Source organism: Centruroides sculpturatus, unplaced genomic scaffold (genome assembly GCF_000671375.1).
Source record: "Centruroides sculpturatus isolate CEXI.00-Female unplaced genomic scaffold, Cexi_2.0 scaffold1130, whole genome shotgun sequence".
Taxonomy (NCBI): Eukaryota; Metazoa; Arthropoda; class Arachnida; order Scorpiones; family Buthidae; genus Centruroides; species Centruroides sculpturatus.
The window spans coordinates 105,972-129,393 of record NW_019385290.1 but is presented as its reverse complement, the minus strand read 5'-3'; the positions used below and the strand labels follow the sequence as shown (position 1 = coordinate 129,393).

At 43.5% G+C, this 23,422-nt stretch overlaps 1 protein-coding gene and 1 long non-coding RNA gene across 2 annotated transcripts; both read right to left on the bottom strand.

The window, feature by feature from the left end:
• Positions 1 to 6,407: 6,407 nt before the first annotated feature.
• Positions 6,408 to 8,487, bottom strand: LOC111637233. Its single transcript, XM_023382675.1, has 2 exons — positions 8,305 to 8,487; positions 6,408 to 6,993 (listed from the first exon to the last, which is right to left on the bottom strand). Exons 1-2 carry the CDS (start codon positions 8,467 to 8,469, stop codon positions 6,787 to 6,789), a joined length of 372 nt encoding a protein of 123 aa, XP_023238443.1. The 5' UTR covers positions 8,470 to 8,487; the 3' UTR covers positions 6,408 to 6,786.
• Positions 8,488 to 16,126: 7,639 nt separating this feature from the next.
• On the bottom strand, positions 16,127 to 22,132 carry LOC111637238. Its single transcript, XR_002758651.1, has 3 exons — positions 21,618 to 22,132; positions 19,578 to 19,728; positions 16,127 to 16,423 (listed from the first exon to the last, which is right to left on the bottom strand). It is a non-coding gene; the product is annotated as an uncharacterized LOC111637238 (long non-coding RNA).
• Between the last annotated feature and the right edge of the window lie 1,290 nt (positions 22,133 to 23,422).

Below are 23,422 nucleotides of genomic sequence, written 5' to 3'. Positions count from 1 at the left end.
GGGTCGAAAACACAAACGGCATTGCTGGCTCCTAACCGAAAACCAACGAAACGCGAGATAAAAGCGACGGATGCCGTTGCTCGGTTGTCGGATGACTTCTTCTGCGCCTAACGGGTGTAAGGTTGGCTTCTTTTTTTCCCGGTTCCGCCTCAATTCTACGACGGAAGCGCGCGGCTTCCCGATACTGAAGCGTATAGAACGTATCCCGCGACCACGCCAACATTCGTAAGTATAAATCGGCTATTATTACTTTTGGATTTTCCTTAAAGTGAAGACCCGCTTCCTATTTAAATGCGATTTTGACCGGAAAAGCCAAGAAGTCAAAAGCCGCGCCGCGGGTTCGTTCCGCTCTGGCGCCTGGCCACCGGGCCAAAACCGAATTACGTCACCTTCTTGGCATTCCGCCGGGCTTAATATTTGTAAACGCCAAAACGAACGAGCGGCGCCAAAAGTAAATATCGTAACCGTATTCGAGGTAAATGATATAATTTTTCGCTAATATCGTTTAGTCGTTAAACTTTTTATTACGGAAACTTGTCTAAATCTATTAACGTCCGCTTTTATCTCTAACATCTATCTATCCGCCCGACGTTGTCAGTCTCGTAACCTTTACACACTTTCCCGTAGCCCAATACAGATTTTGTAAAAGCGGAACGGGGCGAAAATGTCTGGGCGGTGGTTCGAGCCCCTCTTTAACTCAGTTATTTTCTTCTCGCGCGCGGTGAGATCTTACGAAAGAAAAACCAATGTGTCTCGGTCGGCCGCGGACGCGTCCGGGGCAATCGACGAAATAAAATCTGGCCAAATGTCCATTCGGAAAGCGAGTATTGGTTACGGCATTCCAAACACGAGCGTTATCGGGCGCTTGAAAGATGAAAATCCGGAGACGAAAATGGAACCTCGCAACGATAAGTAAAACTGCCTTTACGCCGGATGAAAAAGCCACACTTCTCAGTCACATTCTCGATTTAGAAAAGTGTTTTTATGAAATTACCACTGTCGACCGTGGTAAGATGGCATTAGAACTGGCCGAAAGGTTAAATATTTCTCACTCTTTCGAGAAGGACGAAAGAACGGCCGACCCCGACTGGTTGGCGCGTTTCGAGAAACGTCACGCCGAGTCTAATCAAAATGGCAAAATTCGACGGTCCGAACAACTAACGAGCGCGCCGTTTAAGAAAATTCTAGGCCACGGTTTGTTGAAAAAATGTAAAAAGAGTTGGCTCGAACGAGTGAAAAGGAGAATAGATTCGCTGACCCCGGAAAAGGAAGCGGATGAAGAACCTAGCCGAAGAAGAAACTTCAGATAGTGAGAACGAAGAAAGCGTATTACGCATTTATTGTTCGAGCAAATATTGTGAATCGAAGCTCGGTGAAGTCGGATTAAGAGCGGAGTTTGTAAAGATTGGACTGGCGACCAGTGTGTTGGAACAACCGACGGGACGACGACGGTGACGATTTCGTGTGTCTTTTACGCAGTTAAAACTTATGGCTTAAAGTGCAATTTTCAACCGAAACTAATTTACTTTTGAAAAAGAATTTTGTTTATGTTTTGTTTAAATTCATTTTTGAAAAAGTTTTGTTTATTTTATTCCGCTTACATTTAAAAAAACCAAGAGGTTGTTTTTTTGTACAAAATGTGATTTATTTTGACATTAAAAAAATTTCTAACGTCTTAAAATTTAAAACTATAATAGTTTCTTTTCACTTTTGTGACAACTACCGGTCCTTTTCACTCCACTATCGGTCTCTTTCGCTCCCAATGCCGGAGCCGAGAGGACCGTATAAGATAGGTTTTATTAATCTAATTACTAAGTTAATAGATAAGATTTGGCAAAACTATTTATGTGTCGGTTACGCGCGATCTGATTTTAAGCTACGTCGATAGTAAAGAGCCACCTCGATATCTTAAGCGGTCTTCTACGTCCCCATCTCCCCTATCGTTTACCGACCGGAGACGTATTCTACGGTCCCGGTGGTTGAAGGAATCGGGCTTTGGCCGTAAAATAGTCGACTTCTCTAGAAAGGGTCTTTTTGTGTCGTATCGTAACGCTAGAGGCTTAAATAATATTTAGACGTAATTAATATAGTAGGTAGATATGATTACAACTTTGATATACTGGAAATCTGCGAAACTCGGACAAATAACGACAATCCTCCTCCGAGAATAAAAGATTATTGTATCGAGAAAATAGAAAGGCAACCTAATAAACGGGGTGGCATTATATCATATATAGGCTATATAAAAATACGAGTTATGACGTTACGTCGAAACCGACATATACAAAAGATTAGCCTATATATAACAATTATAACGATAGTCGTAAGCAACATTATTATTATAATAATAATCTATCGTTGACTAGCCACCGATTACGGTATCTTCCTCGACGTAATAAATACCGTAATCGATTATAATAAAACTAAATATAAAAACTATAAATTACAGAATAATAGGAGACTTTAACGTAACTTTGCCGAAGGCTGAATTCGAATCGGTTAAGAAAAATTTTATCGGCCTTAATAATAAAGAAGAAAGCTCCGTTTAGGAATAAGAAAACGAGAAATACTACGGCTCGAGGGGAGCCAAATAAAAATCTCGAATAAACAAATGAAAAGGAATAGTCGAATAGAGGAAAAGAACTATTACCAAAGAATGTTTTCCTATCCCGACTCTCTTTCGGAATTCTGCCAGAGGATTAAACGTTTATCTTCGGAAGTAATCGAGATGGAGAAAGAGACAAGCGAGCAACGAGCAATATATTTGCCGACGGTTGTACATCCGCGGACGGTTTCTCCGCTATTGTCTCAGACAGAACTAGCGCGCGACGTTATATAACCAGTTCTAACGTATCGAACGCTTTCTTTTTGGAAAAGTCCGCTCTTTCAGAAATGTTTAACGTAATAATGAAGCTAAAAAGTAATATCGATCGTTTAAGAATGAATATATTGAAATATATATCCGATATTATAGCCGCGTCATTATCATATTTGATAAATAGGTCTTTCGAAAATGGTTTCTTCCCGGAAAAGCCAAATCATCATTCGGTATTATCGATGTATAAAGAATCCGAATACCACGCGGATAATTATCGTCCGATAACAATGGCGTCTATTCTGGCGAAAATTATAGAAAAAGTTCTCAAATTACATAAATAAATTTAAAATTATTCGTGGCTATCGATACGCCTTCCAGCGGGCTTTTCCACGACGGATGCGTTAATTAATGTACTGTACACGTAGAGTACAGTACCTTCGGCAGTTAATTACCTGCCAATTGAACGGATCGAATACGACAATTTCGATTTTGTGGTTTTTCTAAACCCTTCGACAGTTTGGATGTCCAGATTTTAGAAAAAAGTTGAGAAACGTCGGTCTAAGAGGAACTCCTCTAAATTGGTTAGTCTTATTTGTCAAAAAGATATTATTACGTTAAAGTAGAAACTTCTATCTGTAGATTCCTTAAATCAAACGAGGTTATTCCCCAGGGGTCCTCCACTCTTTAATATACAGTATAGTCTATATATATCAATGATTTGTTCGAATACGTAACAGAAGATAACGTTATCTTCTGTTACGTATTCGAGTCAATCAAAACAAAATATTAAGTAAATTAAATAATTACGGGGAAAGGAATAAATTAAAAACAAATAGTAGTAGGACAAAATTTCTCTACTTTGCAAATAGAAATAAAACTGTTAATACGGATCATCCGCAAATCCGAATTAACGAGGATAAAATCAGCGGACAGATAGATAATATTGCCCCGTCTCTTGCCAGGTTGGCCGGAATAACGAGAAAAATTCGGAATTTTTTTCGGTATTCCTCATCCGAAGAAATTATATCCGTCCATAATTCGCGGTAAAGCCGACATTTTAGAGGTTGGGTGTGGGAATATTATCGAATTGATAAAATTGACGGAATCCGTAGCTTATATGTAAAACGAGTTTTACCGGCCGGCCACAGATTCGTTAAAGGTGAGAAGGATAATAGTTACCCGGAAGATACAATAAGAAATATGGTAACGTCTCTATTGGAAATATCCGAAGGATTAGCGGTTACTCTATCCCCGCGGTAGACCGACGGTGGGAAAATCGTCACCCGTATTCCAAACGTTAATCTATGGGAACAAATTAAGTAACGAATGTCGGCAAATATCGAATTACGGTGTATTGAAAAATAACGTTAAAAATTTTGTTTTGTCCTAGCTTGGCTCGATCGACCTTGGGTTTAATATTGTCGATTTTTTCACCATTTACCGGTTTCCTATTTTGTTTGTAGACACTAGAAAAAGGCCACTCGGCTACGGTGTCTTTTCTTTATAAAAAAAAGAAAAAATATATATAAGACGGACGCTAGTTAACGGGAAGAGCGGTGGGAGCGGCGGCCTCTCCCCCTCCACCGAATACAAAATTCGTCTCCCGTTGCCGTTTAATTAATAAGGAAGCGACGGCGGAAGAGGTAGATTGGAAAATATACGGAAAAAGAAAGAGAGAGTAGTAATTTTAAAATCGAATAATTATTTATAAATCGCCGTATTCGTTGGCCGATTTCGGTTCCTCCGGACCGGGATCCCCACCAGCCCGTCCGAAGGGTCTAGGGATCACGGCGCGCCAGAGAAACCGTAGGTATTTCTCCACACCTCTACCGACGGTTCCCGGCCCGAAACTTGCCGGTTACCGTCTTCCTCGACGTTCTAATTGTTTCTTAGGTGTTTATTTGCGCCTTCGTTCTTTCCGCGCCGGGTAGACGAAACGGGGCAGTCGGCGGAGAGTTTTCCTCCGCCGATACGGTGTTTCTCTTCTCTGCAGAGAAAAGAAAAGACCGAGAGCGGACCCTTCCGCCGCGCGCTCCCTCGATAAAATCCAAGACCGAGTGCCGAGCGCGTAGAGTGGATTCAAACCCGAGTGACGGGAGGGGTGAGAAGGGAAGAAGGACGGAGGGGAGGAAAAGAAAGAATAAAAACGGCGGCAGACAAAGACATTACGGGCGAAAACAGTAAACCGGAATTTTCTAAAAATAGAAGGCGGCGGAGTGAGAGAAGCGGGCCAAGGTCGACCGCGAAAAGCGAGAAAAGATAAAGAGAAACCAACTTCCGAAGGAGAGGTACGACCGGGCTCGGCGGGGCCCGGAAGGCCGCTACCGTCCTAGGAATCTTCCCCACCGGCTTTCGGGCCGAGGAAGTCAAAGTCCTAGACCCACGCCGTCCGAGCGATAAAAATATATACCTTGTGACGAAATAAGTGCAATCGACCGGCGTCGCTAGTAGTAGAGCGGCGGCTTCTCTACCTTTCCGATCCGAGAAGATGCTAAATTTTCGTTACGGATTCGGCGTGTTAAGCGGGCAATTTCTCCTATACGAGAGCCTAGAGCCGGCCCTACCATAGGGCAAACGGAGCAGCCGCTCCAGGCGCTAAGTCCTAGGGGGCGCTTCAGTGATAAAGTAAATTAAAGTTCAGTTGTTAATTAATTTTTCTTTTTCAGCTCGCGTCCTGATTTTTGTTTGTTTGTTTGTTTGTTTTGATTAACTGTTAAGATGCTTGTAAAAGGCCAACCTGGCCACAGTGTCTTTTTTGAAAATAAAATATTTTGAAATAAAGGGTATAAATTAGGGGCAACGAAGAGAGGGGCCCCCACCAGTGGGCGCGTGGTCTCCGTTGCCGCTCATCGTAGTGGTGACCAGACCCTAAAGACTGGGAGGTTCGTCGTGGGTTCGCGCTACGGTCGGACAGACTGGCTGCTTGGAGTTTTCCGGGTTTTCTCCTTGCCAATAACGACCGAATAGGAGGCCAGTTTCCCATAAAAGTCCTCCCGGAAGGCATTATTTCCCGCGCGCGCGATTAGGCCGTTCGGGTACGGCTGGCTCATCGGTCGCATAGCGATCATACACAAGTCTATCGGAGAAAGAGCCTATTTGAGCTATACTCTCCATATTAACACCTGCAAGAAGAAAACAAAGAAAGAAGAAGAAGAGGCGCCATAATAGGTTTTCGCTCCATCCTAAAACTTGCCTCGGGCCGGCACTGCGAGAGCCGGTCCACCCCCAGTCCGACTAAGGACCGGCGTTTCGACCCAACGAGCGACCGCCGAAAGACGGAAAAGGTGTCGATGGGCGGAGGCGCGGAAGAGGAGCCCCCGTAAATTAGCTCCGGACTTTCCGACGACGGATTCGCGCCGCAATCGGTCCCGCCCCGTGTTACGCGGTAGGCGACGACCGGACGACGGAAGCTTAAAAAATTATGTAAAAAATATATAAATACGGTTAAGACTGACGAACCAGCAGATAAGAGTTATTCGCAACTTAGTAAACGTTCGGCAACTGCGTAGCGTAGTCCGATTAATTATTGTATGTCGGAAGCGGCTAAAGAAATACTTTTGGACAACCTTATACTTTTTGCTTTCAAAGTATTTTTTATTTTACATATTTCTCGTCTTCGTTAATTCGGGGGTTGGATATCGAGCGTCATTCCAGACTTTTCTATTTACTGGTAAAAATAAACAAAGTATGTAATAGGTAAAAGTAGGTTGACTAATTACAAAATCGTCCTTTCAACCGGTTTAACTGGCTTCTTCAAAAATATTATTTCAATTTACCGGGTGGATACAGAGGAACGGTCACTTTGGCCAAGAAACGAAACAATTTCTATTTTCTCCATCGTTCGCCTCCGATTTTCTCGCCCGGTCGACGGCGTTGTTTTACTCCCTCCGGTCGGGCGGTGGCCGTTTCCCGGGAGAGCTTTTAAGGTTTCGAAAAGGGGCGAAGGAAGACGGGTGATAAATATTTTATTATAGGAAATAGAACGGCGGGTCCGAATTGGCCGGGGACCCGCCGCGGCTAGACGAAACCTCCGAGATTCCGTGGCCGGCAGGGCTCGAGGGATCTTTCGTTGGAGTTTCCGGACGGCGTGGCAGCGGGAGCCGAGGGAAGGAATTTGCCGCCTGCCCGTCTCCCTGAAAGGTCCCGAACTTCGGTCCGGTAGGCGGGTCCTCCGTCTGAAAACCAAATTTTTTTAAATTAGCCCGTTCGGCAGGCGGCGGCGCGAGTCGACGGAAGCCCGTTTTCTCCCTTTTTATCGCTTTAATTCGTTAGGACGGATAAAAAGGGACGGATTTTCGTCCACCCGAAATGCGATCTCCTTACCCGGGCAGAGAGTCCTACCGGTGGGATGACGGTAAAATCCCATTCCGCCCCGCATTTAGAAAGTAAAACCAATTCGGCCGGTGGCGCCGCCACTCTAATTACCGTAATAAAGTCGGGATAGCCCGATTTAATAAAGGTTAAACCCGTCGCCGTTTCTCCGGACCGTTCTTCCTACGCGGGTCGAGCCACTCGTTCCGGATTACCGGGCACCGTCTCTTTTTTTTTGTCCTTCCTCTCCCCGACGATTCGGAAACTTCCCCCTTTCCTCTCCGCGTCGACCCAGCGGCAAAACAATTTCCGAGTTTCAAACTCCGCAGGCGACAGAAACTACGGCACGATTTTCCGTGGAAGCCGCGCGTGAGATGGTAGACTCGGAAATGCGTCGTTACTCCCAGAAAAGGCGTCCGCGGCGGCGCTCTCTCCAGCACCTTTCGAGTGCCGGCCTTTGGCTTCTCGCCGCTGCCGAGAAACTTCGACCCTTCCCGCTTCTTTCCGCCCGGCAGACGGAGTTTATCNAATAGTATTTATTATATTGCCGGACAAAAAATATCTACTAAATAGCTTGGCTCCGAGAATTGACAGGAGAAAGTAATCGTACACTAACCGAATACCGCGCAACCAGAGAAACTAAACAAAGAAATCTACGAATCTAACGTCGATAAGTCGAAGCGTTTCTCCAGCACCTTTCGAGTGCCGGCCTTTGGCTTCTCGCCGCTGCCGAGAAACTTCGACCCTTCCCGCTTCTTTCCGCCCGGCAGACGGAGTTTATCGGCCGATTAAGCGTCTCCTCTCGTTTTTCCTAGCGCGGTCGTCGACGAACTCGACGACCGCGTATACCCGGTAGCGGGGCATAAATTTATCTCGGCCGCGGCCGTCTGGCCGGATTTCCGGAAAGGGAGAAGTGGGTATAAATGGAAGGACCCGGACTGGCTTGGATCGAGTCCGTAAACGGGTTGCCTCGACCCATTCGTCACCGCCCGGACACGTCTCCGGTCCCGCAACGGCGCGGTTTTCAAAGCGCGCCGCTTGGCCCAACGGCGCGGTTTTCAAAGCGCGCCGCTTGGCCCAACTCCACGGAATTCGGAACGGCCGGTGGCTCCCAGAGAATAAATTCCTGTTCCGGGGCGGATTAGACCAGGGAGATTTTCGGGCTGGGTACTCACCTCTTTTCCAGATTTTATCGCATCCCGGGTCCGAGCGGGGGGCGGTTTCATGACCGAATCGGCCGAGTCCCTTCTTCCGGTCGGGGCCGAGACGGGGCGCCAGCCGCGACCCCCGAAGGCCACGTCCACTTCCGAAAACTCCGATGGGGTGTCCTCTTCCCGCATTCTCTTCTTTCCGTCCCGGTGTCGTTTTCTCTTTTATTCGTCGTCCCGGTGGCGATAAGCCCCGGATCGTCCCCTTTTCGGAAGCGGCGTCACCGATAACGCCCGTCCGTCACGGGTAATTATAGGAAACGAGTAATTATAAAAATAAAGAACGCGCCACCGTGGGATCTGGCGCTCTTTATTTAATTGTTACGCCTTTCTCTTTGTCGGGCGCGCGCCGTTTTCGGTTTCCTCCCGTCTCCACCAAATTTCCGTACTCGGTCGGGGGCCTTTAGGCCCGGCATTCCCTCGGGTGGTATCGGTATTTGTCGATCTGTCTAAAGCTCTCGATGGCGTCGATTTATTCGACATTCTCGAGCCATTCTCGAAGGCAAATTTTAAAATAGGATCGACGGACCCGTCGTCGCCCCGGTTATTGTCCTTTAAATCGTAAATACCGTATTGCGCGAAAGCTAACGACTCTATTTCGAATTCGTTTATACTTAAGAAAAGAATTCCACCGGGGTTCGTTTTACGTCTCTTCTTGCGTAATATTTACGTTAACGTTCTTTTGGAATTTCTACCTCAAACCCATCTTATAATGTGTTTAATACCGGGATTATTCCCGATGATTTAAATAATATATTAAAAAATGAACTGGATATCTGAAAATTAATAATCTGTGTATCGATACCGATAAGATTAAATTTCTGTGTTTTACAGACAAATATATACAGTAGAACCTCGATTATCCGGACTAATTGGGGATAAAGGTAGTCCGGATAAGGAAAAATCCGGATAATCGAAACAAATACTTTAATTTGTCTTTTAACTCGCCCGGTCGACGGCGTTGTTTTACTCCCTCCGGTCGGGCGGTGGCCGTTTCCCGGGAGAGCTTTTAAGGTTTCGAAAAGGGGCGAAGGAAGGAAGACGGGTGATAAATATTTTATTATAGGAAATAGAACGGCGGGTCCGAATTGGCCGGGGACCCGCCGCGGCTAGACGAAACCTCCGAGATTCCGTGGCCGGCAGGGCTCGANAAATACTGTATTTAAATCGTGATCAAATTTTCAAGAAACAAACGTTCGCATCGAATTTCGACTACTACTGACCTCCACTAAAAGGAGACTACCTATTGTTTAAAAGGCCCTCTGGTGGCGCGAGAAGACGGATTTTATAAAATAAAAAGCAGTCGAAACTGCATTTTTATGAATAAAAATTTGACAAACTATTTATCATTTTACGACGAGTAAAATTTTTTCGTCGCCTTCTCGGCTTTTAAGTAATGGATAAACCTTCGAGGCGCGAGGCCCTTCGGACTGCCAGGCATAGGCGGTGGCCCACGTCGTCCATGCCTTACGCCGCCCTTGGTCATAGAAATGATGTAATTTGAATATAAATTATTTATAAATACGTATGTCAAGTTATATTTTTATTACTACGTAAAATATATTTAAGAGTTTACGATTACTGTGCTGGGTGAGACGTTGTTGAAACAAAAAAAGTTATGCATTCCATCACGTACATAAACAGTGTCGTAATTCGCCGAGTGCAAGTCAGCAAATTAGTAAATTTTTTGTTTATTTTGAACAATCCGGATAATCGAAAATCCGGATAATGGAAGTCCAGATAATGGAGGTTCTACTGTATATATATTCCGTTTCAAATTAAAATAAATAATGAGGAAATCGGTCGAGTCGACGACTTACACTTTCTAGGCACGAAGACGGACGATAAACTCGGACGGAATGTGTTAACGGTCCGACTTCGGCCTGGGTCAAATTTACGGAAACAAACGAAAGGATACGGTCATTTCTTAATTCTGGCTGGAGGAATTCGCCACCCGGGACGACCGCGATAAGGTATTTGGTTCGGATTTCACGTTTACGGGATCCTCGAAAACATTTTCTACCACTTACTTTTTCCTTCCCATTCTTTGTTTTTTAAGAAAAAATAGTTTACCGAAAATTTATTACGAAAAACTTTATAATACAATTTTTAAAAGTCAATATTTATTGCCACACGGTAACCGTGCCGGGCTGCAATTTTTAATTTATTTAATTTAAAGAATACGCTATCCGTCTCGAATTAGTAGGGGTTTGCCCCCGTACGTACGTCATACTTTTCCTTTAACAATAGAGTCGTGCCGGTCATCCGTCTAACTCCTTTGGTGGGAAAATGTTTGAATGGCGATAATCTGACTTCCGGTTGGCATCGGAGTTTATATATAGTTAATCGAGATCTCCCGGCCCCAACTATATATAAACTTCCCGGCCCTAAGTGTCCGTATGTAATCTTGTCTTTCGTCTATCTAACTTCGGACTCGAGATTACGGAAAGACGGACGGACGGACGACACTGGGAATGTATCGGTGTACAATTTTTTCAAATTGAAGCCCAAACACGAGGAAAACGAGAGGCTACGTATTATTTTAATTAAGTCGTTTACAGACAAACGTATCAGTAACCTTAATACAAAATAAATTTTCTTTCTAGTCGTCTTGGTCCTTTACATTTTTCGCGTTTTACCAGTCGATTTTATTAGGCACAGTACGGTAGGTTAATGATACGGTCAAATTTCCACGTAGCGCTTATTGTCGAAAGGGCCAGCGAATCTTCTCCACAAATATCCGCGAATTTGTACTCGGCCCGTGGCCGTTACCGCCAAATGGCCCGACATTCGAACCCTAAAACTTAAACGCGCCCGTTAACCTCTTACTATTTATAATTGTCACGTCCGGGGACCTGGGGTAGCGGGGCCGAATGGAGATTCGACCGTATTAAAAATTAGACGAATTTAGAAAAGGCGAAGAAAAGTCTTCGATAAACGTGACCAATACCTTTTAATAGTATTTATTATATTGCCGGACAAAAAATATCTACTAAATAGCTTGGCTCCGAGAATTGACAGGAGAAAGTAATCGTACACTAACCGAATACCGCGCAACCAGAGAAACTAAACAAAGAAATCTACGAATCTAACGTCGATAAGTCGAAGCGTTTACCCGTGTACGAAAAACGCGTTTCGTACGAAAGGCGAAGTTACCGGCCAGGTTATAGGTACGGTTACGGTGTAAAACTTTTAACCGTTACGTATTACCTTACGTAATTTGTCGATAAAAATTCTGCCTTTTCGCTTTCATAGTTATAATGGTATTTGACGTGGTTTCGATAATCATTTTCTACTTAGACAGGTTTCCGTTCCAGACGGGTTGGTTTTAGAAATATTTTATCCCGGTCCATATAATGCTCTGTCTACTCTATATACTAGAGAGGTTGAGGCGCACGTTTTAAACGTGTAAACGTGTACGTGTGACGTTCGGCGCCGCTTTCCCGTAAGTTTGACAATGGTGTTTGGATAGTCGGTGGAATCACGCTCGACATTCCAAACACCATCGTCAAACTTTTAGGCTTACGGGAAAGCGGCGCCGAACGTCACACGTACACGTTTACACGTTTAAAACGTGCGCCTCAACCTCTCTACTATTTATATATATATAATACCGTTCTTGGCTTAATATCGTCACGAGAAAAATAAGAACGGCGCCACCGACGTCCACCAACTGTCACGGAATTTCCGAAGAAGGGAGCGAAGCCGGCGGGGACGGGAGGTTTGGCCACGAGGGAATGGAGGCGGGGCCCGGGGTTAACCCGGCCAAGGATCCGATGGTCTGAAAATTTCTGGTACGAATAGCGTCCGAACCGAAGGGGCTAGGCCGGGCCGAGGACCGCTTTTCCTAGTATAACGAATTGAAAAGAATATCTTAATTCGTTATCGACATAACGTAGACTACATTTGTGTTTTAGATTTATTAAGTGTGGAAAAATCGAGCAATAGGCAGTCAATATTCCGAAAGACTATAATATGAATTTGTAATAGAAAACTGCGGTAAACTGTTTCCACTCGTCTTATTTACACGAAGACGGGTTTACATTGCCATGTGGAATTTGCATTTCGTCCTTCTGTATTTCTACGCGTACCGCCAAGACAAATAAATCTATACAGAAATATAAAGAAAAATATTTACAAAATACCGGTGTATAATTGCCAAAGACGCGCGCAAACGTCGACGCTCTTCCCTCCTAACGCGCCAGTGCCGGCAGAGACGGCGGCTTATCCGTTTAACCGTCCGGCGGGTGGCGACCCGAGGCGACTTAATAACGTTAAGCCATTACAAGCAACGCGGTTAAAGGGCCGAGTCGTGACTTTACCTTCCTTACCTCGGGCCGAGGGTGCGGGCCACGGGGTCACTCCGGGGGCCGACCAGGCGCCGCCGCGGCCGAGAAAGGAACGACGGGAGGGTCCGAAGAATAACGGAGAACGACGTCGGCGGTAAACGAAAAGTTGTAGCGGGTGGAAATCCGAAAACGACGTTTATTTATATTTAACGCCGCGAAAAAAGAGCGCGGGTGGGGAGGATAAAGCTCCGGCGGACGGAGAAGGACGCGTAGGAAATGGCCTCTTCCACCGGAGCGAGAAGTTTTCTCGACCGGGGCCACCGAGTCCGGACAAATTCGCAACTACAGGAAGGGAAGTTAACGGTTTATCCGATGCGGAAAGTAACAGGATTTGTAAAAGATGGGCGGGAGTTCTTACCTATTTTGCGGCATACGAGAGGCGACTTTTGTCCAAAAAAACTGTCCCCGCCTTTCGTCCGACCAGTGGCCGTCTTCTCGCGTCTAACGAAATTAAAGCGCTTTCGGTAGGTGACGGGTAGCCCGTGGATCCAGCCCAATAAAATCGTTACGATCGAATTAAACGTATTCTTCGCTGCCGTTAAGCGGTCGTACGAACGGTAAATTTTAGTGGTAAGCGACTCTTTAAACTCCTCTTCTCCCCGATAGATATAAGCGCGCATTCGACTTTTGCATTTTTGCCCGGATGGTAGCGAAAGAACTAAAATGAAAATTGGGGCCGAGGCGCGAGAGGCATTAGTTAAATACGCCGAGGGCCGGTGGCTCCGGATTTAAAAGCTCTTTAATCTACGGAATTAGGCCGCGGCGTAAAAACCCCGGCCGTTCTAAATATTCTGCGCCGAAACGGGAAGCGGACGTTTAAAGTAGAGATTTTTAGTAAAAGACAGACTTTTCGCATTCCGTTATTTAATAAATTAAATAATCAGTTCCTTAATTAATTTCTTTTTAGGAAGCGGATTATATTTCCGTCGTCTTAGAAACCATCCGATTTATAAAAACAGGAATAAAACTTTACGTAGATAATTACCCACCGCTCTAGATCTGGAAATTACGCGTATCCGTACGTAGACGGAAGATATCCGTAACGCGCCGTAGATAAAATACGCCGACGGAAAGTTAACCATTGTCTTTTCTTAATTACAGTATTTGCATTTTTGCTTTTGTAAATTGTTTTCTTCATCGTAATCCCTTCGAGTGGAAAAACTGTTTTTTCTTTCCGCTAACGGCTGCTTCGTTTCGTACTTGACTTTTTTCTTTTTTCCCAACCAACCGCGGCAATAAGTCGTAAACATCGGCCGGTTTCCGGAAAACAGAATTTCGTACCGCCGGATCCGTTGCGCTAAGAAAACAAAAATATATTTTTTAAACAAAGGCCGCGGTGCGAAAAGTCTGCGCAACGGAGTCTGGCGGAGAAAGAAGGTCTCGGCGCCGATTGTAGGAAGGCGCTTTTTTAGCGTTTTCCTACCCGGGGCCGGTCAAACCCCAAAACCCAACGTGACTTCCGTCTTTCGTCAATAGAAAAGCGAAAAATTATCGTCTTCTCGGCTCGAATCCTCTTCTAGGGGGCGATACCGATTAGTGTGGCCCAGCCAAACCGGTAGGTTGTGACGTCGCTTAACCGACCTATCGTGGGCGGAAGATGCCGTACCCAACTCGCCGGCGTTCTTGTTACCTACCACCCTATCTTCCACCGCTCTGGTTTACCGAAAGGTCGGTGCCGGCCACCTTCGAGTCTAGACCGGTGGTCTCCCAAGTGGAGTACGCGTACCCCGGAGATACGCCAAGTAATACTTGGAAGTACGCCAATTAAATTTGTAATCTAATTTAAACGTATGTGTATTGTTTAAAATAAATAATAAATAATTTAACTTTTGGCTACACGCACATACATACATACATATATTATATTATATTATAGGGGGTACAACTTATAATTATTTTCGTTTTAGAGATACGCGATGGAAGAAGTTTGGAGATGGCTAATCTGGACGACAGTCGCGCATACGCGTAAATACGGCCGACCGTTGGCTTCCGCCCTTTTTTTTAGTATTAGAAAAGCCGTCTCTTCGTCGACGGAGAGACGGTTCGGTGATAGAGAAAATGCTTTCGAATTACCGGACGATTTATTTATTTCGACGTATAATTTTAATTATTAATTAAAGTGATTGGAAAAATTGTATAAAACTTTTTGAAGTTTTACGAATTTTGAAAGCTTTCCCACGTTGATTCATTTTCGTACCAATCCCTTAAAATATACTGTTCGATGGCAATCGTGCGCCAATGAACCCAACAACTGGACACGGTACACAAATGTAGTCATATACTGTATACGAGTGCCTTCGGTTGTTAAATGCTGTTCAAAAACTATATATGGAATTTTTGAATAAATGCAAAAGCCTATTCTAATTTATTTAAAATTAAAGCTTAAAATAACGTATAAAAAGTGAATTATGATAAATATTTAAAATACTGTTTTTTAAATACGTGTTTTTAGGTCTCGATCGCGTTAGGTTATTTTGCGACGGGTTCTTATTAAACGGCTATTGCTCGAGATTTAACGTTAGCTGTCGGCCAACGTTTGGGAGTGAAGTTTTGAATTCGGTACGTTCCGCTCTTAATAATATTACGAAGAAACGCGTTAAATTTCCAAGAAGCGACGAAGGGCGGGCGGTTATTAAACAAAAATTTATGGCCATAGCTGGCTTTCCGGGAGCGATTGGAACCATTGCCATCGCGACTCCGTTAGATCGCCGAGAACTATATGTGGACGGAAAAAGTTACCATTGCGTTAACGTTCAATTGGTAATCATTTTTAAATTTTTCTCTTTAATTAGTTTCTTAAATAAATATATGTAAATTTTTAATCGGGTATTTTTGCTTACAGGTTTGTGATTCTGAATTAATTATATTAAATGTTAATGCCGGATATCCGGGAGCAACTCCTTTGTTTGGAGAAATTCTTTTTTAAATTGACTTTTAAAGCTGACTTTGAAAATGACAGAGGAAATGCCTGGCTTCTAGGTATTTATTGAAATTGCAAATGGAAATATTTCAAAAACATTTTTATTGTTTGTAAAAGGATAATGAATAGGCCTATATGGGATAGTTTATAATTAAATTTTACGGCTGATAGTGGTTATCTACTGTAGAGTTTGAACCGTGGTTTCTAACTCTAGTTTCTAACCCACGGAGCGCGGCTGAATTTACAGTACTGTACAGGACATATAATAGATGTCACAGAAAGACTCGTTGCTCTGTACAGAAACGTACATTGGTGTCCTCACACAGCGTTTTAGACGCCTTTTAAAAGATAGAGTACAGTATTACGTTATTCTTTCACCGTGGCGGCTAAAATTAGAAATGCGCGATCCGTATTGCATAATATTTGTATAAAAAATAATATCAGCATTCCTGATGAAATGCAACAAATTGAAGAGGAAATAAAAATCCATTTAATGTAAATAATAATAACGTAGCTCGACAACTTTTATTTTAGCAGATAGGAGACGAAACCGGGGCTCTATAACTTCATTTACAATAAAATTACACGTTATTTATAATGTTTATTATTATTTAAATATACAGATATAAATTCTGTTAATGTTTCCTCTGCGGCAGCTTTTCTTTCTTCGGCTTTAATATTTCTTTCTCCTAGCTAATTTTTTTTACTTAGAATATCCCCAATATGACTTAATGCTTCTGTACTCTGCTTTTGTTCATTACCATACTCCATTGATACATCATTAATTAAATTGAATTTTCTCTTTTTTCTTGGTGTTCTGCAAATATAAAAGGTGAAAATACAGTATACCATATTCTAATAGAAAAAAAAATTTTGTAATTTTTCAGTCTTGTAATATTTGCCATTAAAAGATTTATCTGTTACGTCTATAGACTGTAGATTTGTGGATCCAATTCATTATTATCGAGTGAAATTGAATGTGAATTATCAATATACAGTAGAGCCTCGATTATCNCCGGTTTCCTATTTTGTTTGTAGACACTGGAAAAAGGCCACTCGGCTACGGTGTCTTTTCTTTATAAAAAAAGAAAAAATATATATAAGACGGACGCTAGTTAACGGGAAGAGCGGTGGGAGCGGCGGCCTCTCCCCCTCCACCGAATACAAAATTCGTCTCCCGTTGCCGTTTAATTAATAAGGAAGCGACGGCGGAAGAGGTAGATTGGAAAATATACGGAAAAAGAAAGAGAGAGTAGTAATTTTAAAATCGAATAATTATTTATAAATCGCCGTATTCGTTGGCCGATTTCGGTTCCTCCGGACCGGGATCCCCACCAGCCCGTCCGAAGGGTCTAGGGGTCACGGCGCGCCAGAGAAACCGTAGGTATTTCTCCACACCTCTACCGACGGTTCCCGGCCCGAAACTTGCCGGTTACCGTCTTCCTCGACGTTCTAATTGTTTCTTAGGTGTTTATTTGCGCCTTCGTTCTTTCCGCGCCGGGTAGACGAAACGGGGCAGTCGGCGGAGAGTTTTCCTCCGCCGATACGGTGTTTCTCTTTTCTGCAGAGAAAAGAAAAGACCGAGAGCGGACCCTTCCGCCGCGCGCTCCCTCGATAAAATCCAAGACCGAGTGCCGAGCGCGTAGAGTGGATTCAAACCCGAGTGACGGGAGGGGTGAGAAGGGAAGAAGGACGGAGGGGAGGAAAAGAAAGAATAAAAACGGCGGCAGACAAAGACATTACGGGCGAAAACAGTAAACCGGAATTTTCTAAAAATAGAAGGCGGCGGAGTGAGAGAAGCGGGCCAAGGTCGACCGCGAAAAGCGAGAAAAGATAAAGAGAAACCAACTTCCGAAGGAGAGGTACGACCGGGCTCGGCGGGGCCCGGAAGGCCGCTACCGTCCTAGGAATCTTCCCCACCGGCTTTCGGGCCGAGGAAGTCAAAGTCCTAGACCCACGCCGTCCGAGCGATAAAAATATATACCTTGTGACGAAATAAGTGCAATCGACCGGCGTCGCTAGTAGTAGAGCGGCGGCTTCTCTACCTTTCCGATCCGAGAAGATGCTAAATTTTCGTTACGGATTCGGCGTGTTAAGCGGGCAATTTCTCCTATACGAGAGCCTAGAGCCGGCCCTACCATAGGGCAAACGGAGCAGCCGCTCCAGGCGCTAAGTCCTAGGGGGCGCTTCAGTGATAAAGTAAATTAAAGTTCAGTTGTTAATTAATTTTTCTTTTTCAGCTCGCGTCCTGATTTTTGTTTGTTTGTTTGTTTGTTTTGATTAACTGTTAAGATGCTTGTAAAAGGCCAACCTGGCCACAGTGTCTTTTTTGAAAATAAAATATTTTGAAATAAAGGGTATAAATTAGGGGCAACGAAGAGAGGGGCCCCCACCAGTGGGCGCGTGGTCTCCGTTGCCGCTCATCGTAGTGGTGACCAGACCCTAAAGACTGGGAGGTTCGTCGTGGGTTCGCGCTACGGTCGGACAGACTGGCTGCTTGGAGTTTTCCGGGTTTTCTCCTTGCCAATAACGACCGAATAGGAGGCCAGTTTCCCATAAAAGTCCTCCCGGAAGGCATTATTTCCCGCGCGCGCGATTAGGCCGTTCGGGTACGGCTGGCTCATCGGTCGCATAGCGATCATACACAAGTCTATCGGAGAAAGAGCCTATTTGAGCTATACTCTCCATATTAACACCTGCAAGAAGAAAACAAAGAAAGAAGAAGAAGAGGCGCCATAATAGGTTTTCGCTCCATCCTAAAACTTGCCTCGGGCCGGCACTGCGAGAGCCGGTCCACCCCCAGTCCGACTAAGGACCGGCGTTTCGACCCAACGAGCGACCGCCGAAAGACGGAAAAGGTGTCGATGGGCGGAGGCGCGGAAGAGGAGCCCCCGTAAATTAGCTCCGGACTTTCCGACGACGGATTCGCGCCGCAATCGGTCCCGCCCCGTGTTACGCGGTAGGCGACGACCGGACGACGGAAGCTTAAAAAATTATGTAAAAAATATATAAATACGGTTAAGACTGACGAACCAGCAGATAAGAGTTATTCGCAACTTAGTAAACGTTCGGCAACTGCGTAGCGTAGTCCGATTAATTATTGTATGTCGGAAGCGGCTAAAGAAATACTTTTGGACAACCTTATACTTTTTGCTTTCAAAGTATTTTTTATTTTACATATTTCTCGTCTTCGTTAATTCGGGGGTTGGATATCGAGCGTCATTCCAGACTTTTCTATTTACTGGTAAAAATAAACAAAGTATGTAATAGGTAAAAGTAGGTTGACTAATTACAAAATCGTCCTTTCAACCGGTTTAACTGGCTTCTTCAAAAATATTATTTCAATTTACCGGGTGGATACAGAGGAACGGTCACTTTGGCCAAGAAACGAAACAATTTCTATTTTCTCCATCGTTCGCCTCCGATTTTCTCGCCCGGTCGACGGCGTTGTTTTACTCCCTCCGGTCGGGCGGTGGCCGTTTCCCGGGAGAGCTTTTAAGGTTTCGAAAAGGGGCGAAGGAAGACGGGTGATAAATATTTTATTATAGGAAATAGAACGGCGGGTCCGAATTGGCCGGGGACCCGCCGCGGCTAGACGAAACCTCCGANCTCCCTTTCATGGTCGAATGAGTGTTGCCAGCTAAAACACGTAAAAATAATATTAAAGTAGCCGAGACATAGCCAAATATTGTAGCGCCACATCACTAGCGGTCATTTGAAATTTGCCGACTACGGCGGTCGGTTAACCGAGGTGTCGGTTAATCGGGGGTCGGATAATCGAGACTCTACTGTATTCACATTCAATCACATTCACAGGTGTTAAACAATTGTTAGCTTCCTGCATTCAAAAGTGTAATAAAATTTTATGTCCTTGCAGGCACTGTACTGTACTGTACAGTACTGTACATAGTACAGCTTAACTGAACTATACTATGTATAACTTTTTGTTAATGTACAGTACTATTACTTACTACAAAATCCGCATCACTTTCGGGTGTCTTCGATACCATCTATCGGCGCAGCTCCAAAAAGAGAGACTAATTTTTCCTCTAACGTTGTCAAAGCTTCTTTTGTTGGTAGACCACCACCTGTCTTCTTGGAATGGTTTTCCATTTTTGCAACCTTTATTATTACAGATGATTTCAAATCATTCCGAGTCTAAGAGTTAGGTGTTAAAATATTAGTTTTATATATAGACTAGCGGACGAGCCGGGCATTGCTCGGGCAAAAATCACATCATCAAAGATTACGATTATTAGATTATTTCGTACTTCTAACCTTTCTATTATATTATATTATATGATAGTATTTGATTTGTATTTACAAAGGTTTATCACACCGAGTGATCAATCTAACACAATTTAAAAATTCTTTACATTGTGTACAGTACAGTAGAAGAATAAAGAATTTTTAAAATGTGTTAGATTGATCACTCGGTGTGATAAACCCTTACATAAGATAACCTTTCTATTTAGTGTTTATATTTATGCAACAGGTTGTATAAACTTCGTAAAAAGTTCTCGTAAATATCGCATTTATAGAAAAATTACTGGACTGCAATTTGACAAAATCGTAGACTTATAAATTCCCACTGTCGTACATTTGTCTGTTCTTCCTTAATCACAAGAAAGAAGTTAGATAAATAAAAGTCGAGATCAGATGTGGAGAGCTTAGGGCAGTGATCCCAAACTTTTTCGATCCATCGCCTCCTTTGTTCTATAAAGTTATACCCAACGCCCCTAACCTATTTTCTCTTGCGTGAGAAAGGATTGGAAATATTCATAGGAAAACTTTTCTATGAATCTCACACTTTGTGCCCTTACCGTACAGTACATTGTTCTCGACATCAGTTTTTTATCAGTTTAACAGAGGAAAGGGAATGGCTTTCAGTGACCCCAATTTTACCTTTGGTCACCGTTCAATACCCTGCCTCCAGCGCCCCCTTAATTTACTCATCGCCCACGAGGGGACGTTATTACCCACTTTGAGAAACGCTGGCTTAGGGGCAGGAATGCCCCTAAGCCAGCGTTTCTCAAAGATTAACTATATACGAACTTCCGATTTTAAACGGCAAGTTACGTTTCTTGGATTCAAAATTTTCCCCTGACAGGAGTTAGATTAGATAGACACGACTCTATTGCTAACAGGAGAAGCATGATGTACTGTACAGGGATTAGATCGCCACTAAAAGAATTGAGAACATCGTGACGAAAAATTGCAACCCGGTATTGCGACGCTGTCTCAATAAATAATCGCTCGTTAGAATTAGTTTGGTATATTTGATTACCACAACTCCATCTGCCGGGATCTGTGGCATCTACCAGCTTCCCACAAAAGCCCGGGAAGACTTTTATGGAAAGCTGGATCCTATTTAGGTGTTACTAATGCGAAGAAAACTCGGAAAACTCCACGTGGTCGGCCCGTCGACCGTACCCGAACCCACGACTAACTGACTACCGGTGTTCGGTGTTTTACGCACTCGGCTACCGGAGGGCGCTTATTCGAATTAAAAAAGTACCGTTCGGAAATGAAAAAACCCCGAGTTGTATGACGTGGAAAGTTAAATACTTATGTACTGTACTAACTATAGACTTTTCACAGGGTAACACTTTCGATTGCACGCAGGCAAGCGCTATATGCTACCTGTAACGCAAATTACACCGCTATAATAATTGTCGCAATAATTAAGTGAATATAATATATATATTTTTTAAAATTATATCCTTCTTCGTAAAAATTATATTTAATTTACTTAGTTAAATTTTTGTCAATAGATGGCGCTACGTGTAAATCGGGAAATGGAATGTAGATAGAAATTAATTGATTTATAGAAATCCAATCGATTTTTGGGGTGGGAGGTACGACGCTATGTAAATTAGAAGTACGTAAACTGCCGAGTCTCGTAACAATTGGTCGAACGGCCTAAGAGTGTATAGCGAACAAACAAACAAACATCCTCATTTATACATACAGATACGCGCACTAAATTATTAATTTTTAAAACAACTTACTTTTCTTCATTTCCCTACACTTTTTGTAGATCCAACTTCTCACTGTTTAACAAAGAACACACAATTCGTGCCATGGTTATTGTTTATCTCTTATGGCGTAACTCGAATCCAATTTTCCTATTTTATCGAAACATGGGCAAGATTATAACTTTCGTTTTAGAATTATATTTTTTTTATCATTTTTAGCAAATATAATAATGTCTTTATAACTTTATAATTAAGAAATATACATATATATGAACAGCTTACCTGTAAAAAGTACTGGCGAAATCAACCATTATTTTTATTGCGTTGCAAAAGTTTTACAACAGATTTTTATTCTCCACGTTCATTTAAAAAAATTATTTATAAAAATAACGAACAAAACTCCACTCGAGGTGCTAATACCGCGTGATCCAAAGAAGAAACGACCCTCATTGCCGATTGGTGGAATTCCAATACAAGTAGCTTACGAATTTGCGTATTGGCTTCCAGGCCAACGACTGCGTACAAAGCCGACGAGAACGGTAAAAGTGTAGTCAATAGAGAGGTTGCGGCCGACGTTTTCAACGCCAAAACGTGTACGTCGGACGTTCGGCGCCACCTTCCCGTAAGCCAAGACGTTTGACAATGGCGTTTGGAACGTCGAACATGATTCCACTGACGTTCCAAACGCCATTGTCAAACGTCTTGGCTTACGGGAAGGTGGCGCCGAACGTCCGACGTACACGTTTTGGCGTCGAAAACGTCGGCCGCAACCTCTCTAATATGGCTGTAGGCCGCGCGTTAGTCAGAAACGTCGATCGACGTTAAGTAGCCGAAACCTTTCCGCAACGACAGTCGTTCGGTTCGGTATCGCCTGGGCACTAAAATTGAACTTAAAAGGATTAATTAATTTCGACTTTCGTACGTCTCTTACGGTTGGTTTTCCTCGTTTCACGCAGATCCGAAAGTGACAATCACCTTTCGTACGACGTTATCCTTCCGCCTTTCGCCCCTCTCTTTTTATAAACGATCGACGGTCACGTGTGGCCGGGCCGAGAGCGATTGCGCGGTATCGTAATATCCATAGCTCGGGTGTAAACTTCCGACGATTTAACGGAACGACACCCCGGCCGTTCTTTGCCTAGGATTTTCCGGAGCGCCCGTCGTTTCCGACTCGGAGAATTTCTCCTTTTTGTGCGAATATTTGAATTACGCGAGAAAAACGAAATTTTAAGAGAAATCGAGAAAGTCCGTCTTTATTTTTTTAAAATTCTAACTCTGTTACCGAATATAAATAGACAATTACGCGCGCCAACTTACGATTATAATATTTAAATAAAAAAACGACTTTAAATATAGTTTTATTCCGTTCTTTCTGTCCCGTACTTTAATGATAAAATTGGAAGTGAAAAAAACGGGAGAAAAAATGGAGATTTTAGTAAAAAAGAAGACTGGACGGGCAGTTCTAATCACGAAGGTCTTTGGCGGTATTTGCACTCGCCGACGGTAGAAAGAAATAGGAATTTGCCGGTCCGGCGCTACAAAAATTCGCCACCCAGTACGGCACTCTGGTGGGATTAGAAGGGGGTTTAAGAAATGGTAGAGAAACTCGTTTCGTGCGGCCGCTTTGGCCAATAGCCAGTTATATTCATTTAAAAGCGTACGTTTCCTTTCTCGTTCTTCTGTTTTAAACAATTCGCCAATAGTTGGTCGAATATCGGATAGAATTTCCAGCGCGCGCCATTATCGCCTACGTCTAATCCGACGACGGCTTCGGCATTCTCTCGCTCCTTCACCGGCCGCACTTTTTCTCCCTTTTATTTTATTTGTTTAAATACGAA